The sequence below is a fragment of the Hippopotamus amphibius genome, chromosome 5 (assembly GCF_030028045.1).
Source record: "Hippopotamus amphibius kiboko isolate mHipAmp2 chromosome 5, mHipAmp2.hap2, whole genome shotgun sequence".
Lineage (NCBI taxonomy): Eukaryota > Metazoa > Chordata > Mammalia > Artiodactyla > Hippopotamidae > Hippopotamus > Hippopotamus amphibius.
The window spans coordinates 128,287,811-128,312,524 of NC_080190.1; the positions used below are offsets into that span (position 1 = coordinate 128,287,811).

Sequence of the window (24,714 nt, forward strand, 5' to 3'; positions counted from 1 at the left end):
TTTTTACTTTTTCTTTCCATGTTCCAGCATTATCACAAGGATATCGGTGGCCTGTGTCAGCCAATGGTTCTAGGAACCTAAGGTGTGAACATCTCCATAAATCAGACCTTTTCCAAAACCATGACACATGCCACCCCTGCAGGCCACACGTGAAGAGTCACTTCACCATGGCTTTCAGATTTGCAGAGCTCACCCCAGAAATCATTTTTTTATCCATTTAGCTCTTCTTTTCTTGTAACACAAATCTTTTTACACAGCAGAATTTGCCACTCTTGATTGAGGAAAGAATATTTCCTTCCATATCTGTTCCTTCAGCGCTTCTTCTGCACCTGTGTATTACCAGGTCCTGCAGGGGAGACAAAATTATCACATCGATGTAATAAACCAGGGAGTTATGTGCTAACATCACTGTGGGAGACACTGCAGCGGGAGAGGTCCCCTCCCACTCGAGGGTCACGTGTCGCTGCTCCGAGCATCTCCTGGGCACTTGATGTAAATGCAGACCCTCCAGGCCCACCCCAGACCCGGTGAACCTGTGTTCTAGCGAGATCCTGAGCTGTTATCCTGCATCTTACAGTGCAAGAGGCACCCCCAAGCTTAGACTTCACTTCCTACTTGGAAAAGCTCTTCTCTCCATTGCTAATTTTCATGGTGTGAGTTGGCAGGAGAGCCAGGCGTCTGGGTTTCTTTGGAATTTTCTTGGTCTGTGAATTCTTGGGTTCACATTAATGCCTGTCAGTATTTCTGCTTGACGAAGAGGAGCAGAATACTCAGCAGACAGCTTTGATGGCAGCGTGGCAAAAAGCACAAGCCTTGAGCTTTTGTGAGTCTTTGTTTTCACCTTTTGGGTGTGTTTGAAATCCACCAAAGCTTCCTTAGAGTTTTTCACAGATCATTAGAAAGAGAACTCGTGTAAGGATGCATTTAAACACCACTTTATATGTCCCTACAGTCGTCTACAGTGTGCTCTCAGGGGATGTGAATATTATATTTCAAACAAAATCCAGACTCTCCCTCGGCTTCCACAGGTCACATGACTGCCTTTGACATTCATATGTCCATAACCAGCGTGCTGTGGTTCCTTTCAGGCCACCCAGGCATGTCTCTGGTCAGGGTATGGTCACTGTCTTCTCTCCTGATGTGCTTGGAGAATCCCTAGTGCAGCATGAAAGTCCTGAGCTCCATCTCATGTTTCTCCTTCATCTTCTGTGAAGGAATGGTTAACTTGAATCGCCAGGCAGAGCTCTTCATTTCTGCTGTAATCTCTTAAGTAAGCCATACCCACTTGAAGTCCCGTTTCAATTACTGTGTATGTTTGCAAAGAAGAATTCCGACATCTTGTTTCTCCTGCTTGAAGCGTGAACTGAGATAAACGTGTCCTACAAGGTTGACACATCAACTCTCTACACCAAAGCATGTGTGTGCTTTAGTTGCAGCGTTTCCTCTCCGTGGATGACTTCTCATAACTCTTACACAAACTTGGGCTCTGACGGGCGCGTGTGGTGGTGAGAACACGGGTGAACAGCAGCTCTGGGTTCTGGGGGTCCAGTCAGACCGGCTGTGGGACCTTGGAGACGTGTTCAGCTGTCACATCTGTGCTGCCGTCTTGACTAAGGAAACTATGCTGCACGGTGCTTTCGGTTGTGGCCTCTGGATTCACCTAACTGCTCCCCACCATCTCCAAGCAGAGCTAAAGTGACCTCTGGCTTAATTCAGACACATCACTGATTCACCTTTGCCATTGAAGCCCTCCTTTGCTACCTTTTCACTTGTTTTTTTCTCTCCTTGTGTGATCCTTTTCCTTGTTTATTTTATCCTCCTTGAAGGAGAAAGTGCTATTTTCAAATCACATCCACCTCCAAATGTTCTTCTTCCAATTTCATCCCCAGACTGTTTTCTGCAGGAAATCCCAAGCCTAAAGCTGCTTCGTATTTTATTTTATTATTTTAGTATCCTATTCTATTCTATTCTATTTTATATATTGCTCTTTCCATCTCAACTCTGTTACGTCTATTCCTGGCAGAATTCTTCCCTTCATCCTTTCCCCTGTGGGATCTGTTCTCATCTTTAAGGCAAATGACCACTGTCATCTCTGTGGTGAGCTGTCCCTATGACCTATTAGGCTGACTAATACTTTTTTCCATTGTATCCCCAAAGCACTTCTTTTCTTGTCTGTTTTAAAGCACTTATTACTTTGAATTATAGCTGTTTTATTATTCATTCATCCATCTGTCCACCCATGCAGAAGAAAGCAGATTCCCTGCCTTCAAGTTTAGAATCTGGGGAAACAAAAAAGGAACACACTATTCAACAAAACTTTAATTATCATATATAATCCCTTTTGATACAGTGTAAACTTTTTAAAGACAAGAAATCTATTTTTTTTCACTGTTGCATCGGTACATGGTGTGACTTGAGATATCTTATTTTACATTGCCTACCAATGTTTGTTTTGAGAATAATGTAGTTAGTAACTCATTGCGAAGGACTTTCTGTTTAATATGTCAATTCTCTGTTTATAGTGCCAGTAACCTCTTTGCTTCCAAATTCTTAGATTCTTTCCCTACTTCAGTCCCTTTAAAGTCAAGCCTGTTTAGTCAGCAAAGCTCCCACCGGCCCCTTGACTACAAACCAGGCCACTCTCGCTGTAAGAACCATTTCTAATTTATTTTTCTACCATCCATACGCGTCTTCCTCTACAAATATATTTTATCCAGCATAAAAATGAGGTGTTCTTAATTCTGTTAACTTCTCCCTCAGTTTCATTGGGTCATTTTCAACTAGAATAGAAGTGCCTGCTGCCCATTTCTGAGTTGCTTGTAGGAGGGAATCAGCCACTGAGTCTGTGGATGGGAGACCCTGAGGCCGCAGGTGACACCGCTGCCGCTGGTGGGCGCGTGAGCACTTGGAAGGAGCTCAGGGCGGGGGTGTCTGCTCCTTAAAGGTCCCCACCGTGGCCCCCGCCCGGGGTCAGCAGCGCCCCCCCCACCTGTGGGATCTTCTCATGGGTGAGGATGCTCTTCAGGGCCGGGGCAGCGACACCTGCAGGGAAATGACCACACACACCCCGGGGGGTGGGGGGGACCACAGAGCAGGTTCTGGGCTTCCCAGTGCCCTGTGAGAACTAAGGAGTTCAGACCCCTCTGCCCACGAAGGGTGGAAATTGCTCCAGAGCCTCTGAGGGCCTGTGTCCTTGGAGATAGAGGCCGACACACAGCCTGCCGTCTATCCTGGGCTCATGGGCTCCGCGTGTATTGTGAGGGAGATTTATTGGACGGGAGCACAGTGACATGAGCAGTGAATTCTGGCCAGGGTTTGACCTGCATTGGGAGGTGAGAACGTGTCCTCCCAGGGAACTCCTACGGGCAGGAAGCAGGTATGCGGTTAAACAAGATTGGGTGACCAGATCTTCCAGTGGCCTAGGCCTGAGCCTGCTGGGCGTTTGGGTGGCCAGGGGTCAAGGCAGATGGGGCAGATGAGAACTGACCGGGTCCCTTGAGTGTGATGAAAGCCAGTTCCTTCCAGGACTTCAAACCCGCATCCGCTTGCCCTTCTTCAACAAGGTGGCCCCGTATTTTTAAAAGCAACGAAAAATCATGTATCAAGAGAAAGCCTGGACCCTGAGATCCCAAGTTTTCCATTTTATGCTTCAGTGAATTGGGCTTTGATGTTCAGTTTACTTCTACACCTAAAAGAGATGCAGGACGATTTCTTGGCAACACTGTAAATCAAGCCTGCACACAGCTTTCTAACCGCACGATCCCTGCTAACTATGGAAACATCTTGTAAACAACTTATAGGATAGCTTCCACCCAGTGTGGGGGTGAAATGGTAAGACAGGGAGGCTGGCCTTTTCTGAGCCCTGAAGCACTGCTGTGCCTCGGGGGCCACCGACCACATCATCTCGAGGAGTGAACTCCGGCTCGGAAGTGGGTTCCTATCGCTTACGTGTTCTCAGGGAAGCACAGTCGTGAAATATTCCAAATGCGATTATGAATTTTTTAAAAGGGTTACGTGATGGAATAGCAAACTAGGAGGCAGGCGCTGGCAATGTTGTCACTCCGCCCTCCCCCCACCCTCCCCCCAGTGAATGGGAGCAAGGGCATCGTGCGAGTAGTCCAGGAACGTGGCTGCCTGCTGGGTCGCGGATGGCAGAACCACGTTGGGGCCAAGCCTGACGGACTCGGTGGGGTCTGGGGACAGAGATGGGCCAGGAGGATAATCCTCAGGAGCTTGGACGGGAAGGAAGGCACAGATACGCTTCAGGGGTGACTTATAGGAAGTGACGTGTGGTTTTCAGGCTTAATTTTTAGTTGAGAGCTTCTACATCAGGGACGGCCTTTAAAAGCAAGTTATTTCTGATTCAGTTGGATACTTGGCTGCCACAACACTGCACAGATTTGTGTGTGTTATATATATATATACACACACTTACACATATATAGCGAGATGACACACACATTTATATACATGTAATTTTAATAATATAGCAAAGGAGGTGACCCCTACTTAGTCAGGGCTCACTCGACTATTTTAACACTTGATCCTCCTTTTAAATATTTCCCCGGCGCGGCAGCAAGTTCTGTGAAATGATTCATCATACGTTTCAGTGAAGTCGAGAAGGATAAATGGGAGCTGTCCAAATATCAGACGACTCTTTTTCGTACCAAAGACCTTGTGTGTATCCGTAGGTTTCTAGTTTTTTTAGTTCAGGGAACTAAGAAAGATACTGAGATTTATGGACCCAATATCTGCATTCAGGTAAATGTCAAGAAATAAAATCGACATTTACGATAGTAGTCATAAAAGAGCCACATGGTCTTAAAGAGTCTCTTGTCGTAGTCGTGTGAAAAGCCAGAGCATGGCCGTATCAGTTGATGCAGCTGTGTCTTTGTGCTTGTGTGTGGGGTTCTATTCTGCTTTCCCTCAGTGGGTGTGCCTCCCCCTCGTGTTGGTTGCTCTTCGTGTCTATTTGTGCTGGTCCTTGATGTCGTGCCCCTGGCACAGGAGGGCACACCCACCCACGCACACACGTGCACACCCACGAACCCACGTGCACGCCCAGGCGCGCACACACACACACCCATGCACACAGTTTCCTCCCCTCTTCCTGGCCTCCCTACCTCCCTTCACTGACTCTCCCACCTCACACTGTCTCCCTCTCTCTCCCTTTCCTTCTTTTCATATCACCTTTCCTTCTTCCACAAATTTCTACTCTAAATGTTCCTACTAGACCCACCCACCCCCACTTGAAACTGAGAAAACCATTCTTTTGAACATTGAGAAATATCTATAGTAGAAACCACAACAGGAATGGCCAGAAAAAGAAATCAGTGAGTAATGAAAAAGGTCAGCTTTGATAAACTCTCTTCTAGGTGACAAAAATAACATGGTTCTCCTTCTTACTACAAAATAATCAAATATAAAAATGTAAGAACATTTCATTCTTACATTGAACTCTTAAACGTCTTCAGCCTTACCCTGTGTCGTTCTCAAGAACCATTCAGAGGCTGCTCCTTAGAAGGAGTTCACGTCTGCCCATCTTGGGAAGAAGAAAAAGAAAGTCACTGTCCACACTAGGGAACAGAGGACACCTATACTGTATTCGTTATGGTGCTAAGTAGCTGGTGCTTTTTGTTTCCTGGTCACCATTTAAAGCCACCAAACATACTCGGTTTTACTTCTGTGGCCCTGAGGTGAATGTTTCTGGGAGAGACTGACTCACGGTGACAAAGAAGCTGCAACCCCCATCACTAATTCGTGATTTTTACTTTGTGAGCAAATGAGATCGTTTTCATTTACTAAAGATGTGTCTGTGCCACAAACATAAATGGGGCCTTGGTGTTTGATAGATTTGGACGCGGTGCATAGTGGAGACAGTGTCTTTTATACATTGCCCACCATAAACTTTTGTTCCCCTGAGTTGTCTAGCTAATTCGCATGATCCTGAGTTTATTTGCGTGATCATGAATGAAATGTTAATTACCTGGGTTACTTTGGTTCAAGAGTAACTTTGGAGCAGATTTTTCCGTGTGACTTTTACAGGCACTGTCTCTTACTCCGTCTGATGTTGCCATCAGAGATGAGGGTTGGAATGGCCTTTCTGAACTGGACTGTTGCCCATCCGTGCCTGGGTCCTGGTCCAGCGCTCTAGTCAACAACCTCTGTAAAACTTAATCTTCTCGTTCCGATTAGCAAATAATCAGATTATTCAAATTCACTTTGAATTCCAAGTTTTATAACGAAGTTAAGCGTGTCTTCTTTCCTTGGAAGTGTGCATGGAAGGCTTCTGGTCCTCCTGCAGCAGTAAAAAGTGCTCGTACTGTGCCTACGTGTTCGGAACAAATACTCTGTGACCTCTAGGAAGCTGCAGGCCCTGGGCTACACACTCACGCATGCATGAAGTATCAATAAGGTCTAAAGTCAGGGAGGAGACACGCAGGATGTCTGTCTCCTGCACATCTCCAACAAAATACAGTAGGATGTTGATGAAATGGCAGGGTGACTAAAGCATCACATTCATGGGGTGATGTGAAAATAACGTGAAGATCCTGGCATTTAAGCCTTCTCTTTCTTACAAGTTGGAGGTTTGGAGCTTAAAACCCTTTCCCCCAGGGACAAGCTGGGCCACACAGCTGGTTCCGCCACAGGAAGCAGGGAGAGCCTGGTTGCTGGCAGCCTGTCCATCCAGCCTAGGGAGTAAGAGCCCCCCACCCCTGCTGATAGCACCCAAGCCTTTTGCTTTTTTTCAATTGGAGCATGGTGGTTTACGATGATGTGTTAGTTTCAGGTATACAGCAAAGTGATTCATTTGTACATATATGAGTACTTATGTTTTTCAGATTCTTTTTCCTTATAGGTTATTACAAAATATTGAGTATATTTCCCTGCGCTATACAGTAGGTCCTTGTTGGTGCTTTTTAAATTTAACTATTTTACAAGCATCTTCTGCCAACAGAATTTCTGCTGGTAGCTCCGTTGCTACATAAAATTATGTAAAATATTGTGCGAGGGACGTTAGCGGGGACTTGCTTTAATTTCTTCTACAGCTAGGTATTTGTGAATACACACAAAAAATGAATGTGTGTGGTCTTGTTATATCCTAACATATAGAGATAAAGCACAGTAACTTTATCCCCATTATCATGGAATTTTACCACTTTCATTATTTTATTTTATCTTTTTTTTTTTTTTTTGGTTAGGAGTACAAAGTAAAAAAAAACAATTCAGATTATTGCCTAATTCATTAAAATGAAAAGAGTAACTTTGAACTCAATTCTACAAATACATTTAACTTAAATAGTCAAGATGCTGTTGTTACTCAACCGCGTTGAATTTTTTTGGCAGACGCAACCTATAGTAAAATAGTTATCATTAGAGCAACTAAGATGATGCAATAGTTATTTAAAGTTTTTTTTGAAGCAAGGCCATTTTAGGTATCTTCTCCTCAAATATAACAACTATAATGAACTATGTGAATTTTATTTTTATATTTCCTCATGATCAAAATAAGATCATTTGTTTACTTTTTTAAAACGTTTAGTTTTATAGTGCTATTTGACAAAATTAATATAAAAGCATATATATCTTACTGTTGTATTTACTTAAGAACAAATATTTTTTAATTAAAAAAAAAACAATGTGGCTTTAGCAAAGCCAAATTTACCAGCAAACAACAACAAATCTCCCTTTGTATGTAAATCCTTTGTGAATTGTTTTGGTATCCTAATTCTGAAATCCACATAATAACCACCTCTTTCTGTCTTTACTTTCTAATTTTATCGCAATATAACTTCTGTTCTTTTGGGGAGATCCCTATGACCTACCATGTTATGTGTCTGAAGAGGCCAGTGTGCTGTGCACATGTTGCACGGCTAAGCTGTGGCTGTACCTCAATGAACTGACCGTCCATCCACAGGCAATTAGAAGCAGCTTCACAGCACCCCATCATTTCACTGAGTTACATCATTTTTCTCTGGGTATAAATTGGAGACATTTATATTTTGTTAGACTGTATTCCCAAACTTTGGTGTATTTGTCTGTGTTTTAGTTGATGATCAAATATTGTCTCTTTTAAAATTTTGGTTCATGTGAGGACTGAACCGTCTTTAAAACTGCCTGATTGCTCTGCCTTCTTGGAGAGCAGAGTTTGGGAGTGACCAGTTGATCATTTGTTCAATCCTCGTGTGGACCAAGTAGGATTTCCTGACTTATCTGCTCCTGCTAACTTAATTCCCCCACCCCCATGCAAAAGCTCACATGGATCTGTGACCTTTTGTTCCAAGGGGGTAGGCAGCTACATGATCTGAACAGTCAATGGGTAGCTTCTTCATGCATCTCCTGCGGAGATGCAATTGCATCCAGGTCATCTTTATACACTTGCACCTGGGTGGGGTTCAACTTCTGGGGACATTTACCAAGTGTGACACCAAGACCCAGGCCTGATAGATGTGCAGGAGATGAGACATGAATAAGAAGCAGTCTCCATCCCCTTGTAGACAGTTCCAGGCTCCTGGCAGCGACAATGACAGTTCTGAGGGTTACGTTTTACAGTCATGGAAAATGCCAAACCCCACGGTGGCGTGGAAGGGTGGGGGAATGTTCTGACAACATTGCGGGAATGACATCGTAAGGAGGGTGTGTCCTCCCACACAGGGGTGGTGGAGGCAGCAGGAGGTTTGAGGGAGTCTTTTTAGTTCCTTCCACTGTTACTCAGCTTTCAGAGCAAGTTTTATTATCATCATCATTATTATTATTTCAGTGTGGCTTTTAACGGCTCAACTATTTTATGAAAAAACTTGTGGACGTTATGCCATTAACATACCATTCATAAAACAATCCCAATTAAATGCAGAAAAAGCGTCTGCTAGCTCTGGCCTTATGGGGAAAAAATTCTCCTCTCTTATAAACCTGATATTATCCAATAACCTTGCCAATGGAATCAGTGTTCCTTGACAGCAAACCAACCATCGATAAATAGCAACAACTGGGTGAACTGACAACATGAGTCATAGGAGAAGCTTAAATGATAGCTTTACTACGGCTTAACATAGCTCTGTAAGCACGAGCACGGGACAAGTTTCTACGCCGCAGCTGAGAGAGCTGGGCGTGGATTCAGGGACCGTCCTCCAAGAAGGAGTCTTGTCTCTGTAAAAGTAAATCTGTATGTACGGTGGCCTGTAACTCTTGGGAATCAGGAGGCCCGTTTCAAATGCACGGGGGCTTAACTTTCCCACGGGGCCTGTCTCCTGACTGTGTAAAAGCTGGTCCAGCACTGGGAGAGGACGGGGCAGAGGGGAGCAAACTGCAGTGCAGTCACTGCGAAGCCCGGCCATTCCTCCTGGATGCTCCGTGGCTGGGGTTGCTCCTCAGACTCTGTCCCGGTCATCGTCTACTTACTCTTCCATCCTTGGCAGGAGGCCCTTCCTCCTTGCCAAGCATCTCTGCTCGTCTAGGTGGCTTACCTGGCGGCTGGAGTCAGAACTTCATCCCTGAGGGATCTGAGCCCTGGTCACCACGAGCTTCAGGTTCTCTGGCTGCTGTCTATGCTGATTGGCTGTCAAGGCTGGGCCAGAAAGAACCAGGAAATGCCTCAGTGGGTCACTTAAGGACCAAATGTGTTCTTCTCTGTCCCACTAATATAACAGCAGCCTTGCTGCTGCCAGCGGTCAGGACGGTGACTCTCTCCCTTGCCTGGTGGTCTCCCTGCCCAAGAAGCCCAATGACCGAGAGGCAGGCAGAGTGAACGTTTGATCGGACTCTTATATGTCCCCCGGTGGAAGCACTCCCTTCGGGGACCAGGATCTTCAGACCCACGAAGCCTAGATTTGGGGTGAGGCATGCACAGACCCTTCAGGCTGGCCATTAGAGTGACGCTAAACCAAGCCATTCCTAATTCCACCTGTTAGTTCTTGGGCCCATGCTGATCATCAAGCATGCACATTGGCCCCACAGGAGGCACACCCTCTTGGCAGGGTGTCACCTGCAAGCCCGCATCTCAGTTCTGCCTTCAAGAGGTTATCCTATCACTCCATCAGGCCTGCAATTTCCGGGATGTGCAGTAAGTGATTACCAACCATGTATCCAATTATTTTCTTCCCATGGTCATCTTCCTAACCTGGTCTCTCGGTCCACGAGATGGATGAGAATTCTTGCTGGTAGAACATTCAGATAGTGGTTCTGTCTGAGGCCCTGAAGTCAGGCCAGGCAAATCCATACTCAGAACAGGGGTTAATTCCAATCAAATTCAACTGCTGCCGCTTCCACAGTGAAAAGTCCACTGGCTGGTTGGCCTTATCAAGAGATGCTGTCCTGTTGGGGGGTTGGCATTCATCTCTTCTGCTGGCAGATTGCACATTGGTCTGCAAGAGCAGCTAAATGGTCTTAGTGGGAACCCTGCTGGGGGGTCCTTCCAGTCCCTCCATCCCTGCCATGACGTCTCCTCCACCATCAACTCCAGCACAGGAAAGCCAAAGACAGAGGCTGGCTGACTTCTCCTGACCAGACCACACAGTCTGGATGGTGGTTGAATGCGTTTTCCTTAGTAGATACTCTCTGGTGGGTGTCAACATGCAAGGAAAGCCCTTCACAAGTCATCTTAACTCTCACAGGTTCACCCGCACACCTCTTCCTCAGACCCCCTTGACCCTGATCTTCTAGGTAAACCATTCACGTCCTTATCCCTGCTTGACATTATGACTTGGTAGGTCTAACAGAAACCAGTTCCTGATGGTCAGCTCTGGCCTCCCAGTCAGGGATTCTGTCTCTACGAGTGTGTAGTTCTTTGCTGCAGGTGACATGGCCTAGCTCCAGAAACCTGTGTCTCTGTGTAGTCCTTCCACAAGATCTTGCCGCGAACTCCATGAGCGTCTTTTCCTTTGACCACAGAGGCCTACAGACATATCATAGGCTGTCCCAGGTTTTACATCCAATCAGCAAGGCTGTCCTCTGTGCAGTCTGGACCTGCTCTGCAGATGTCAAGGCTAGCCACCTCCCTTGTCACCCAAGCATGGACCAGAGCAGCAGTCCCGAGTGTGGAGTATGTGGTCCGCGGAACCTAAGCGGGCAGTCTGGCACGGTGCTTCCTTCTTAGTGGTGGGAAGAAAAGCTGCATTACTGTCCTTTATTATCACTGGGGACACCTAGATGCCCCTGGCCACAGAGCCCTCAAAGCCTCACTGATACGACATGCTCCTAAATCTTTGCTGGTTTATCTTCTACCCTCTGGAGCACAGATGTCTCCCCAAAGCTTCTAAAATACTCACCACTTCTTGCTTACCTGTTCTCATTAGCATGATGTCATCAACCTCATCTTGCCACATGGTGTTTTGTGGGATGCCGGATCATCCAGGCCCCTCCAGACTGTATTATGGCCGAGGGCATCTGGATTTGCACAGACCTCAGCAGGTCTTTTCCTTGAATGGAATGCTGACACTCGCGGTTCTGCTCTCTGATGGAGGTGGGAGAGGATGTATTTGCCATGTCAGTGACTGCAGAGTGTGAACTTGAGTCTCTGTTAACCTGTAAAGCAAAGATCCCCTATTTTGGTCTGGCAGCTGCAGTTAGAACTATTATTTGTTTGAGTTTGAGGTCACCCACTGTTAGCCCCAAGCCCGTCTTTCCAGAGTCTGCGCTGGTGAATCAATGGAGAAATCATAGGGGCCACCAGCCGCACATCCTCTAAGTTTGAGGGTGGCACTCATCATTGTCATTTCCTCTAGAATATGATGTTTTGGGTTTACTATTTTGATGATGGGAAGGAGAAGTTTTAGAGGATTCCACTTATAAGTCCACTTTATATGCCGAGAAGCCAGCTATGTTTTTACATTTACCTGGATAGGGAAGAGCCTGAGCGCCTGTTCATTTGTGTATCAGTTCTTTTGCGATGTGCCTGCCATGTCTTAGCCCACTTTTTAAATTGATTGTCATTTTCTTATTTATTTGTAAGAATTCTTCCTCTTATTGGCCTTTTAATAACTGCTTTGAAGAGTGTAGCATATCTATAGAAGTATGTACTTATCATAAGAGTAGAGCTCAGTGAATCTTCATGACCTGCACAAGCTCATGTAAACAGATCAAGAAACAAAATATTGATAGAAAGCTCTCCTTACTGGCTGGTATCTTTTGATGAATAAAGGTTCTTAAGTTTAAGGTGTTCTAATTTATCAGGGTTTTCCTTTAAATTAGTGCTTTTTGCAAACTGCTTGAGAAGTCTTTGCCAAGGTCACGAAGGTATTGTCTCACCTTTTTTTCCAGACGTTTTATTGTTTTACAGTGCATGGTTGAAATCCATAATCCTTCGGGAATTGTTTGTTGTCTATACCATCAAGTAGAATCAAGACTCTCTTTTCAGATAAATATCCAATTGACCCAATGTCATTCACTGAAGAAAGAACCCTTTCCCCAGTGACACACTTGCCATAAATTGACCGTGTATTTGTGAGTCTATTTCTGGACCTAGAACGTGGAACATCTACTCTGTTCCTTTGCTCTATTTTTTTTATGTTATCATTGGTTTACAGAAGTTCAAATTATTTTTAACAGCGACTTCACTGAATTTACTTCTTTATTTTAATATTTTATCTGTAGATTCTTTGGGGTTTTCCTCAAATACAATCATGTCTCTGAAAATAATAATTGTATATATTTTTTTGTTTTTCAATCATCATACCTTTGTTTTTTCCTGCCAGTCTTTTTAATTCAAATTCATACTTCTTGCCTTCCCGTGAGTCTGTGGTATTCTGCCTAATCAGAAGAAATCACTAGGAATCCCCACTATGAATTTTCCATGGGAATATTGGAGCGTATAGTTTCCTTGGACTCAGGGATTTATAACTTCCATTTGTTTTCCTGTTTTATTCTCTTTGGGTAATGTACCCAAAATATATCTTGCTGAACCTAAATTTTTTAAATTAATTTTTATTGGAGTATAGCTGATTTACAATGTTGTGTTAGTTTCTGCTCTACAGCAAAGTGATTCAGTTAAAGATACACATATATCTGTTCTTTTTTAGATTCTATTCCCATATATGAACCTACATTTTTAAATGTATTACATACCTTCTGGTAACTTGCATTGAGGATTTATTACTGTGGAAAATAAGCTGGAAAATTGTTGTAGAGCCCAGTGTTCGTTGTTCAGATTTGGGGGACTTACAGTTCCCTACTTTATTATACTGTCTCTCCTGAAACCTGAAAGGTCAGTGAATTTGACTTCTAAACAGACTTCCAGCAATGAGTCTATCATTAATATTATTAACTGTTGTTTTCCTTCATCACTTTTTGAATAAAATTTCAGCCATATGTTGTCACCAAAGGGAGTACTGTTTCCAATTAGAATGTGAATTTCTAAATGGAAGCATTTTTCAAATATGTAACCAAAAATTTCAGGTAAAAATACAGATCTTTTAAAGATATTTTAATAAAATGAAAACCACAGATATGAAATATGGCATTGAAAGGTATTTGGTGCACTGGTAACGTCCCCTGGAGGAGTCTGCATGTTTAAAGCAACAGTTTGATTGAATAGAACAATAAATGCCGGGCTGAGTGTATTTTTTCTCTTTCTTTCTCATCTACTAGAAAAATATAGATAATAGAGCTCATTTATTTCCTTAACATTTCAGAGCTCCACAGATGGGAAAACACAACCCAGTGGAAATTATTTCTGGCAACCTTGAGAAGATATGTTAGCATTTTGTGGCATTTCTTTCAGTGACATGTAAAGCCTGGCTTTCCCTCACTGCAGTGTCACAGTGAAGTGTCACAATAAAGCCAAAATAGTGTGCCCTCGGGGAAAACGAGGGAAAGGGACCATTTTCCATGCACACACAAAGGGTAATATTTATTATAAAGCCTTTCATTTTAGCTCCAAATGCTGCCTGGGCCATAGCTACTTTGCAGTAGAGAAATGCACAGAATGGGAGATTTAAAGCAAATGCTAAGTATAAATCTACTGTAATTGATGTAAATACAAATACTGTGTTAAAAGTAGAGTGCATGCTCTTTGCAGATGACATGATATTATACATAGAAAACCCTAAAGATTCTGCCAGAAAACTGCTAGCACTAATCGATGAATTTAGTAAAGTAGCAGGATACAAAATTAATGCGCAGAAATCTCTTGCATTCCTATACACTAACAACGAAAAAGCAGACAGAGAAATTAAGGAAACTCTCCCATTTACCGTTGCAACAAAAAGAATAAAATACCTAGGTATAAACCTGCCTAAGGACGCAAAAGACCTGGATGCAGAAAACTATAAGACACTGATGAAAGAAATCAAAGATGATACAAACAGACGGAGGGACATACAATGTTCTTGGATTGGAAGAATCAACATTGTGAAAATGACTATACTACCCAAAGCAATTTACAGATTCAACGCAATCCCTATCAAATTACCAATGGCATTTTTCACAGAACGAGAACAATTTGTATGGAAACGCAAAAGACGTTGAAGTGAGTCTGTATTAAGTGTTACTTTAACTGGGCTGTGATTAATACCATTCAGATAGAATTAGTCTTCTTAACTATAATTCTGTTATATTTTGCTTTTTTAAAAAAAAAATCTGACAATATTTGTTATAAGAAAGTAAGAAGGAAAAAAATCCTTCTGCTCCTTTTGGCCAGAAAAGTGTAATAGGAAATAAATTGCCACTTTCAATTTGAAAAAAAAACAAAAAGTAGCATGCATGTATGGACATACAAGCTTGTGTCTGTCTGCATAGGGCACTGAGGGCACTGAGGGAGAGTTTGTGGAGGTGATGCTCAGTCTGGTTTCGGTGGAGTCCGTGCAGACAGTCAGAACCAGGAATCAGAACAGCCCTGGCTTGACCTATTTTTGTCACTCGCAGCACAGATGTCACCTTCTTTACCCACAACATGTGATATGGAAATTGTTATCCCCCTTGGTCGGATAAGGAATTTAGCACTCCAGAAGACTCAATTATTTGCTTCAGATTACACAGCTAATATTATTTAAGGAACTTCATACACTGTTAGTTTCAAATACAGTAACTTATTTGAAGCTAAATTTGTACTTTTGATAAGATCTTAACATTCTTTTCATCCTGCCACAAGTTATTTGCACCCAAATACTGATCTTGATTTTTATTGTCAATAATGTCCTCTCATCACGTTCCTTCTACTGCTCCAGATGATGGACATGGGGGAGAGGAGGGATGTTGGGGGCAGTGTCTTAACTGCTCTTTGCAGCATTTTTCTTTACTGCACCTCAGCATCATCTTCTGACCTAACGTGTGTCCTGGGTCCTGGGGAACAGCCCCGTGGGAACCAGGCTTCCTACTCCACCCCATGCTTTGGGGACCAGCGGACCAGATTCAAATATGACCCCCACCAATTACGGGTTGCGTGATTTGGGGAATGTCACTTGTCTTTCTAAGTAAACTTGGATGATGATAGTAACAAGACAAAATCTGTAAGGATCTTACGGGAAGTAGACATTCCGCCTCATCCATCAGCCCAGCCATCAAAGGAAGAAGTGGCGTTTGTGTGACTGATCCATCCCACCAGCCCAGGTCCCTTCGATCAGTGTTGGTGATGAGCAAGCTTTGTTTGAGTGAACATTTTCAGCCGCTTTCCCAGTGTCAGAGCTATGCTTACACTGGTGTTTAGAATCCACTTTCTTTCCCCACTTTAATATCTGTATGTCATTTGCCAGGAGCCTCTCATTTTGTATAAATCTTCTTAGTTCAGAATAATGGTTAATAATGGCTAATAATGGCCTTACTTGTGTATTTTCTGAGCATCTTGGATGGAAACTCACTTGATTTAGGAGATTTTGGTTTAGGGGACTTGAACTCTCTTCACATTCCAGGGCATTTTGCCCTCCTGCCCCTCCCCCTTCATGGAGAAGGCGTGTGCACGGGGAGGTCTGCTGTTCTGCACCTGCTGACGTGAAACCGGACATGCGTGTTGTAGACTGTTCTCCTTGACAGGCCAGGCTCAGGTAGTGCAGGCCTTCCCTTTCCAGCGTCCTCACAAAGGCGTGTGTTTACGCTTCTGCTCATCTGCTTACATGCTCTTCTGCTCCATGGTCTGTACATGGTTACTTTAGTTTTTTTGATGTAGATCATTTTTTAAAGACTTTATTGAATTTGTTACAATATTGCTTCTGTTTTATGTTTCGGGTTTTTTGGCTGAGTGGCATGTGGGATCTTAGCTCCTTTACCAGGGATGGAACCCACACCCCCTGCACTGGAAGGCGAAGTCTTAACCACTGGACCACCAGGGAGGTCCCCATGGTCACTGTAAATTTGGGCTCATCCGAGAAATTTTCCAAAGCACATTAGTTTGTTTAGGAAACTCGCTGTTCTCTTCCTCATTGGGAAAATCGTCAATTCTAAATGTTTCATCTTTTGGGAGAGATTTCTAACCCTCTTGAATTATCTCTCCTTCCAGAATCTCTTTTTCCCCCAGTTGGAACTGCACTTTTTTTTCTGAAGTTTTAAAATCTGCTCTTCTAAATTCAAGACTTCATGTGTGATGATAACCAAATAGTTTTCACAAACGGGCCACCCTTGATGTTTCTCTGCATTGATGCTTCTAAAAGAAAAATATAGGGCCTTGTCTGAGCAATAATACTGAATACTCAGTCTTCTCTTAGAGATGGAGTAAGTAATGTCTCATTCTTCTGAGTCCAGATTCTCTGCTTTGGATCATTATTTCTTAAGCTCTTGCATTTTTCTTCAAAGAGCATTTAATAAATATATGTCAGAGACTCACTGTTAGCTAAACCCTCTGGTCTTCCTGGGTCTTGCCAAGAGAGTGTTTGTCTTAACTTCAGCACATAGAGTGAGCTGCGTCAATGCCAAGTGAGCTATATGTAGGAAATCTATTTTGAAAGGGCCATCCTCAGGAGGACTTCCAAATAAAACTGTACAAGAACAGGAGTAAGGATAAACTGTGGTCCATTTTTGTGAAATCCAATCTTATTTCTCCTCCTTTTATTTGTTTGTTCTATGTGCCAAATGGGTGAGAATCAAACGGCAGAGTGCCATGAGCATCTTTCCACTCTTTTCTCTGACTGGAGATGGGCTCATCAGATGTTCACAGCTTGTCCCCCCACCCTCGCCAATGCCCCGCCTTTCAAGTCAAAGCCCAGGATGGGGCATCTCGAGTTTGACATGCAACTGTGGCAGAGATAAGCAGTTTCAGTAGCAAACAACTCTCCGAAAAACCTTGTGATTTATGCGTACTGGACACGTTTCTTGTAGCTGGTGGTATATTTTTCACATTAGCTCTTTCTTGGGATTAACAAACCAGTGAAAATCTTGTTTCATCCCTCCCTGGGTGTTTAGTGTAGTGCCAGGCAAAGCACAGATTAACATATGCTTACTCAGGATTAAGGATGATTTTTTTTTAACTCTTCTGATCGACAGTAAAATAGAATCTACGCAGTTCAATGGATTCAACAGACGGGCTGTTTTCTTTAGTGCAACAGCTAAGCCCAGACCTTGGGTCCCAGGTTTCTTTGGGTTGTACTTGGTGATGATCGAGGGGCAGACAACCGTGAACCCTTTCACCATGTTCTTAATCCGTCTCCATTACCGCAGCACCATGCACGACTGCTCCACGGCCAAGAAGAGGAGAGCAGGGGAGCAGGCTTTTGGGGTCCCAGTCAACAAGAGAAAGTCTCTGCTCATGAAGCCCCGGCACTACAGCCCCAGCGTGGACTGCGAGGAGGGCCGTGGTGACCGGACAGAGGTGGAGGGACAGGACGGTCCCCTGGAGACCAGCCATCACCCCGGCACAGGTAGTGAGGAGGAGTGGCCCAGCTTTACTTCCTCCCCGGGACACGGACCCAGGCCCACCTTAGGGGAACACGCAGTTTGTGTGGTGGGAAAAGCACATCCCAACGTGGGGGCAGAAGCAGACATTCGTTTCCCTCTGCCTCTGCTAGTGAGGACCGATTTTCCTTCCATAACTGTGGCACCAAGCATCCTTGCCCCCAGGCGCAGGTTTGGTCTGAGCCTCTTTCCAAAGAAAATAAACCTACTAAGTCTTACAGTTGAAGAGGACCTTGACTCCCTAATGGGGTGGATGTCTAATCCCTGAAAAAAACCTGCAAAATGAGCTTTAAGACTTCCAATGTGATGTATGAGATGCAGTCTCTATTTTGAAATTTTATTTTGTTAATTTTGTACTGAAGCATAGTTGATTTACAATATTATATTTGTTTCAGGTGTACAGCATAGTGATTCAGTATTTTTACAGATTATACACCATTAAAAGTTATTACACAAGATAGTGGTTATAATTTCCTGTGCTATACAATATACCCTTGTTGCTTATCTACTTTACACATAAGAGTTTGTGTCTTTTAATCCCCTGCCCCTAATTTTATTTTGAAAATTTAGGATGTGCTTCTCCCCAGATCACGGTCACCCCCCCACTAGACCTGGTTGTCATAGTACCTCCAGGAGGTGTACCATCACAGACCACGTTGTGCCTGAGGCTGAACTTGAAGGACATGCAAAATGTCTCAACAGTTTACTTAAAAAAATACATGGAAATCTAAAGCTTGACTTATTAGAAAATGAAATTAGATGTATATGTGTTCTATTACATACACATATTTTTTCTGAATGTGAGTTTTTAAGGAAAAAAATATACAAAATAAGTTGTTACTTGAAAAGAAGTATAAATTATACAAACCGAAGGTAACAAGATTCTTAGACCATAAATGTCTATTGCATATAGAATGGTAGTGATTGCAATAGGTGTTAATAGGAAAGATGTAAAAGCGTATTGACTGAGTGAGCATAAATCTCAGACCACAGTCATCAGATCTCCAGTAATATTGGCTTGCAAATAATTTGAGATTCTGTTTTAAAACGGTTGTGTTCTGATTGATAGCGTTTGAGTGGATTTTCTAGCTTTTCTGTATCTAACATGTGGCTTAAGGCCCCATCGTTCATCTGTAAATTATAATCATCCTTGACTTTTTTTGTTTGTTTCCTTGAGCTGGTCAGTTTCTTGTTGTTGATTCACGAAAATTGCAGGTTGAGTCTAGTACTAGGGAAAGTCCTTGAACCAGTAGGTTAGGTGTAATTCATCTTGCTGACATGAATTCACCGAGTATTTAAGAAAATGGGCATCTTTTACACCAACACATTTTGCAGGTGCCATGAGGACCAGGACTGTACCTGCCCACCGGCTGCTCAGCTTATGTTGTAGCTGAATGATCATTGTAGACGCTTGATAGTAACCAGGAAAATACACTGTCAAATGTTCTCAGTTAAGTATTCACTTGTAAGCAGGGATGGGCCTCTCTCTGCAGCTTCACAAATATTCATGCTTCATGTTTAGTATTAGAACCATTCCTACCAATAATGAATATGCTGAAATTACAGCCATAGTGGCCATTAGTTTTGAATTCTTAATATATTCCGAGCACACAAATCATTTCTCTTAATCCACCCAACAATGACATGAGTGTGTGTAATTACGGCCACAATTTTGCAGATGAGACCATTGAGGACAAAGGGATTTAATGCTAAAGACAACCCAGCTTGTAGGTGTTGGTAAGAATATAATTAAGAAACAATTGAAAGACAAGCAAAATAATTATTCCCCAGCTGACCGAGCTCCCTAATCCAGGCCTCCTCGTTCTGTGACTGCCTTTAGAAGGCAAGTTGGGCAAAGTCCCTACGACATCAAATCATGAAGTCACATTTCCAGAAATGACAGCTCACAGATGTTCTTATCCCAGGTCAAGAGAGGAAAACTCTAAGCTGCCTTCAGCCTTTTGAGCAAGTGCCCCCAGCCCCCAGAAGGAGAGAGAGCTGAGTTTTCCCCCAAGCCCAGCATAAGGGCTTTCAACTACCCTCTCATTTACTCCAAGTGCCCCAAGGTCTTTACCTGACCGTGTGTGTGCCCGATTGTGTCTTCAGCAGGCAGTTCAGGTGATGAGTACAGGCTCATGAAGGCTGAACTCATGAGCTTGAATCCCTTTCATGGCAAAACTGTGCTCCACGCCCTTCTTGGCTGCTTTCAAAGAGCTGCAGGTGGGCATTAAGGATGATAGAAGAACATTTAGACAAAACCATGCAGATGCACCTTTTTCACTGAGGCGAACAAAAGATGAGCTTGCAAAGCCCTCTCAGGAGGCAGGACAAGCTCGTGCATTCCCATTGCAGATGAGGGAAAGAGGTGGCGTGAACCCGTGTGGGGTCCTCGCCAGGTTATGAATAGGTGCTCTTGAATCCGAGAAACCCATCACGCACGTCAGGGCTCCCAGGGCTGGGCGGATACTTTGAACGTATTATCTTTCAGAAAACAGCAGAGAAGGCATAAGCCACTCCCATTTTAAGACTTTGAAAGATGAATTCATTTTTTAATTTATTTCTATTGAAGTATAGTTGCTTTACACTGCTGTGTCAGTTTCTGCTGTACAACAAAGTGAATCAGTTATATGTATATTCACTCTTTTGTAGATTTCCTTCGCATTTAGGTCACCACAGAGCACTGAGTAGAGCTCCCTGTGCTACACAGTAGGTTCTCATCAGTTATCTATTTTATACATAGTACTATGTATATGTCAATCCCAGTCTCCCAATTCATCCCTGAATTCATTTTTTAGGGCTTTTATTCCCAGCAAAACTGACATAACTCAGGAGGCCTAGAAAACTAATTTACCTATAAAAGTCACTTAGTTACCGAAACAGAACTAAAATCCAAACTCTAGTTAAAAAAAAAAAGGAATCAAACTCAAAACCTGCTGTGGTTTTCAGAGGCTTTCTTTTGTCTAAGTTGTGTTGATGCAGAACAGGTGACACCTGTGGAGGACCAGCTAGCGGGCAGCTTCAGGATTCCCAGCCCCTCGGAGGAGAGATTTTGGTTTAAAGCAAATCAACACATGTGAGCTTTTACCTATCAGGCCAAAAAAAGAGTTTATTTTTTTTTTGCTCTACGAGGAAAGTGTTGTCTCTCTCTGGTCCCAGAAGTGCAGCCGAGGAATTTTCTATCCTACGTTGTTGTGAGATGTACTTTGTTAGTTTCTGTTTTGTTGTCGTGATTGTTTTTACATATTTTTCTTTATACTTTAGCGATCATTGCTTTTCATTACAAGTTACCTGACAAGGGTATTCTAGTATCTTCTTGCAAATTCACTCTTGAAAGTATCCAAACCTGGGCAGACAGTAGGCACCTGGCCTCGAGGCTCGATCTCAGCCCCTCACTGGCTGGTCGTGTGAACTTGGACGAGCCCTTAGCTCCTTAGAACTCTAGTGTCCTGTCTGTAAAAGGGAGTCGAATGTACCTTTCTTGTAGTTATTGTGAAGATTAAATGAAGTAAAAAGTAACTGAACACCATGCCAAGAACATACCAGTTCATTGTCTCAGGATGTCACTGGGTCTTCCGGTCATTGGGACATCAGGTCATCCTCGTTTTAAACATGAGGCCCCAGGACTCAGGAGACGTCAGCTTGCGCGAGGCCACACAGGCAGGTGGTGCTGGGCCAACCACACAACCCCAGTCTCTGGACCTCAGACCCGGGAGGTCACCCTCCATGCTGTGCATGGACCCTCTCGTCCCCAAGGCCATTGGTGAGTGTAGCATGTGTGACGTGGAGGATGGTGAACTGGGCTGAGTCCTCTTTACACTTGGACGGTGCCCTTCCACAGCGGGCAAGGTCACCACTTACTCTGAATGGAACACAGGCCCCACCTCATCTAGGTGGAGGGTCCCCTGTCTCCCCCACCATTACTGACTCTACCTTAGTATCAGGGAAGGGAGAGGGAGCCACCCTCCACTGCATACCTATGGGGTGTCACCTGCTTTCCTGTGAAGGTGAGGATGCCAGGCTCAGAATCAAATGAGGTCCCTAATGCCAGGCTCTTTGGGTTATTTCAGTGGCAAAAGCACAAAATAGATCACTGGGCCACCCCGGAAAATAAAAACACACTAGCGTAGAAAACGTAGGCAGCCCATTTCAAAGCTGGGGAGAACGGGTGCCCCATCACAGAGCTGTCAGGCTCAAAAGCAAACTTAGCTTCTCTCTTTGTGACAATGACAGTGGCAGTGGAGCGGGGTGGGCGAGTGGAAGTTGGTCTGCAGGTTTGCAGAGCGTCCCTGGAAACCGTGCGGGCGACGCATGTCGGCACCTCTACCTCAGAGCTCCTCTCTTTCCGAGGAATAATTAATAAATATTTTCTTGTAGCACATAACCAACAGTTGAACCAAACAATTATGTAAACTGGAAATGACCCAAAACGCTGGCATTGGCAGCAGCTCGGTGACACGCATTGTCGGGCACACGTGCACGGCTGTCACCCCCGCCTCTCTGGTGATCTGCACTTAATAGGAATATTTTAAACTATGTAGCTAAGCAACAGAGGTAATTGTTGCTTTCTAGAGCTTTTGTTAGCACTCTCACACAGCCCAAATATGCATAATTAGGTATAATGTCTATAAATCATTATTGTACACATGTGGGTAGTTAAGTGGAGTTGAGAGAATAGTTCAATGAATTGAGCATATTCACTGAAAATGCTTTTTATTTGTTTTCTGTAGTTCATAATACTCTAAAATTATCATAACCCTTTACACTTTCTCTTAATAGCCAACCGTGATATTGAGAAAAACTTCATTTGCGTTTTAGACTATGTTTAATATATTATTTAAACCTGGAGTCCCTCTGATATGAATTCAGGAGAGGATAGACCATCCTCTCAAATATTACGTGCTGGTTTTGCCAGCCTCTTTTCTAGGAAGTAAAATGTTAAATTTTTCAGTTTATGTTGAATAGATCCCAACAAAAGACTGCACCCTATAATCAGCATTATTTAAAGGGGCTAGTGTTGTGACTGAATTCTTCCCTCCATCCAAAAATGCTTTTAGTTACTATGGCAATATTTACTTGATCCCGGCAGTCCAGTGTTGATTTAGGGAGATAATTACCAGAAAGGAAGATGATGGAGATGTATTTTGGAGTGTCCTTGTCAGAGACAATGTTTATAAAAAATTAAATGAGACCCAAAAAAGGCACATTGTCTTCTGCACCGCCACCCTCTCCCGCAGCCCTTCCGCGGGACGGCTGTGCTTTTCTTCCCTCCCAAGATGTTTTTTAACGCAGAATGCACTTCACTTGGTGTCTTTAACAGTCTCTAAGGGGGCTTATTATTTTGTGTTCCCATCCCATCCCCCACCCTGCCTTTAGAGACACAGAAATGGTCCTGCTGCTTCTTCTTTTTTTTTTTTTTTGCTTAGTGAAAGCCAAGGACCGCTGCCTGGTTATCTGGTGCATTTCACAGCCTGGCAAGGGCTGGGTGCCGAGCTCCCTGGTCTCCCCCCTCCACACATACTGGGCGGGCCAGATCTGGGGCACAGGCAAATCAGCACCCCAATTGGTATGTTTGTACCGGGACAGGCTTGGGAGGATAGCTCTGTATATAAATATATACACACACACACAATCTGTCACCCTCACTGGGCCACTGCCGAGAGGGAAGGGGGTGACGCTGGCAGCTGCTCTGGGATAGTGGACACCCTGGGAATAGACTGGCACTTGGGGGGTTGCTGTTCTCAGTCCCAGGGCTTCTTGACCATTAGGACTGAGAAGAACTGGTTAACATTCAGCATCTTCCAACCATCCCCACCTCCTGACTCATCCCCTTTTTACACAAGTGCACGCAGGTACCAGGCCAGAAACTGAGCTGCTATTCAAGATACTATTCCATCATGTTCATTCTCCCATTTACTTGTGTTTCATGTGACAATTATGAAAGTGATCAGGGAGTCTTGAGAACCTCAGACTTCTTTTAGTTATCATCTCTATGTAGATGTGTTGTGTGTTTCAGCTAACATCCCATAAAATCTGAAAGTATGTTTGGGACTCTGTGGAGGTAGAGAAAATCAACCAAGTAAGCTTTGAAAATATATCATCATGCTAGCAGAGAAATCCAATGACTACTTCCCTTTTATAATGTATAGTAGGACACATGTTTGATTTTCTTCTGGTTGGCTGAGATTTGCAAATATAAAAGGTACAGTAACATGAATTTCACATTGAGGACTCTGTGATGGTTGAGTATTTATTTCAGTAATTAGACACACACAGCTCTGATATGCTGAAAATTCAAATAGCCTGTCTCTTTAAAGGCAATTCTCAGAATATTAAGGTCTGAGTTTTGTTCTGTCCAGAGGGTATATATTTTTCTACCCAATGTTTATATAATTGATAGAGTCTACATTCACATGTTGCATGTATTATATATGTATATGTCTATCTATTTATCTACCATTGTAATTTCCTTAAAATATTTTTGTTCTTGTTTTTCAAATATTGGCTTTGTTTTTTCCCTAGAAGAAATCATGATAAAACCCATGGAGGAGAAGCTTCATTCAACTGCACCAGAAAATTCCAACGGGAAGGAAGACAGATATGGCTGTTACCAAGAGCTCGTGGTCAAATCTCTAATGCACTTGGGGAAATTAGAAAAAAATGCATCTGTTCAGACCATAAGTGAGAACTTAAATGACAGTGGCATCCAGTCTCTAAAAGCAGAAGGGGATGAAGTGGATGAGTGCTTTACGGTTCATTCCGATGATGGAAAAGACAAAATCGATGATTCCCAGCTGCAGTTCTGCTCCTCCGACGACAATGAAAGCAACTCTGAAAGTGCAGAGAATGGTTGGGACAGTGGCTCCAACTTCTCGGAAGAAACCAAACCTCAGAGAGTCCCAAAGT

General features: G+C 43.5%; 1 protein-coding gene across 1 annotated transcript in view; it reads left to right on the forward strand.

The window, feature by feature from the left end:
• The window catches only part of ST18 (ST18 C2H2C-type zinc finger transcription factor), a 92,264-nt gene that overhangs the window by 13,871 nt on the left and 53,679 nt on the right, over positions 1-24,714 (forward strand). Inside the window, exons 6-7 of the mRNA XM_057736998.1 lie at positions 17,578-17,777; positions 24,331-24,712. Of these exons, the coding sequence (XP_057592981.1) occupies positions 17,578-17,777; positions 24,331-24,712 (582 nt within the window). The remainder of the gene's footprint in view (positions 1-17,577; positions 17,778-24,330; positions 24,713-24,714) is intronic.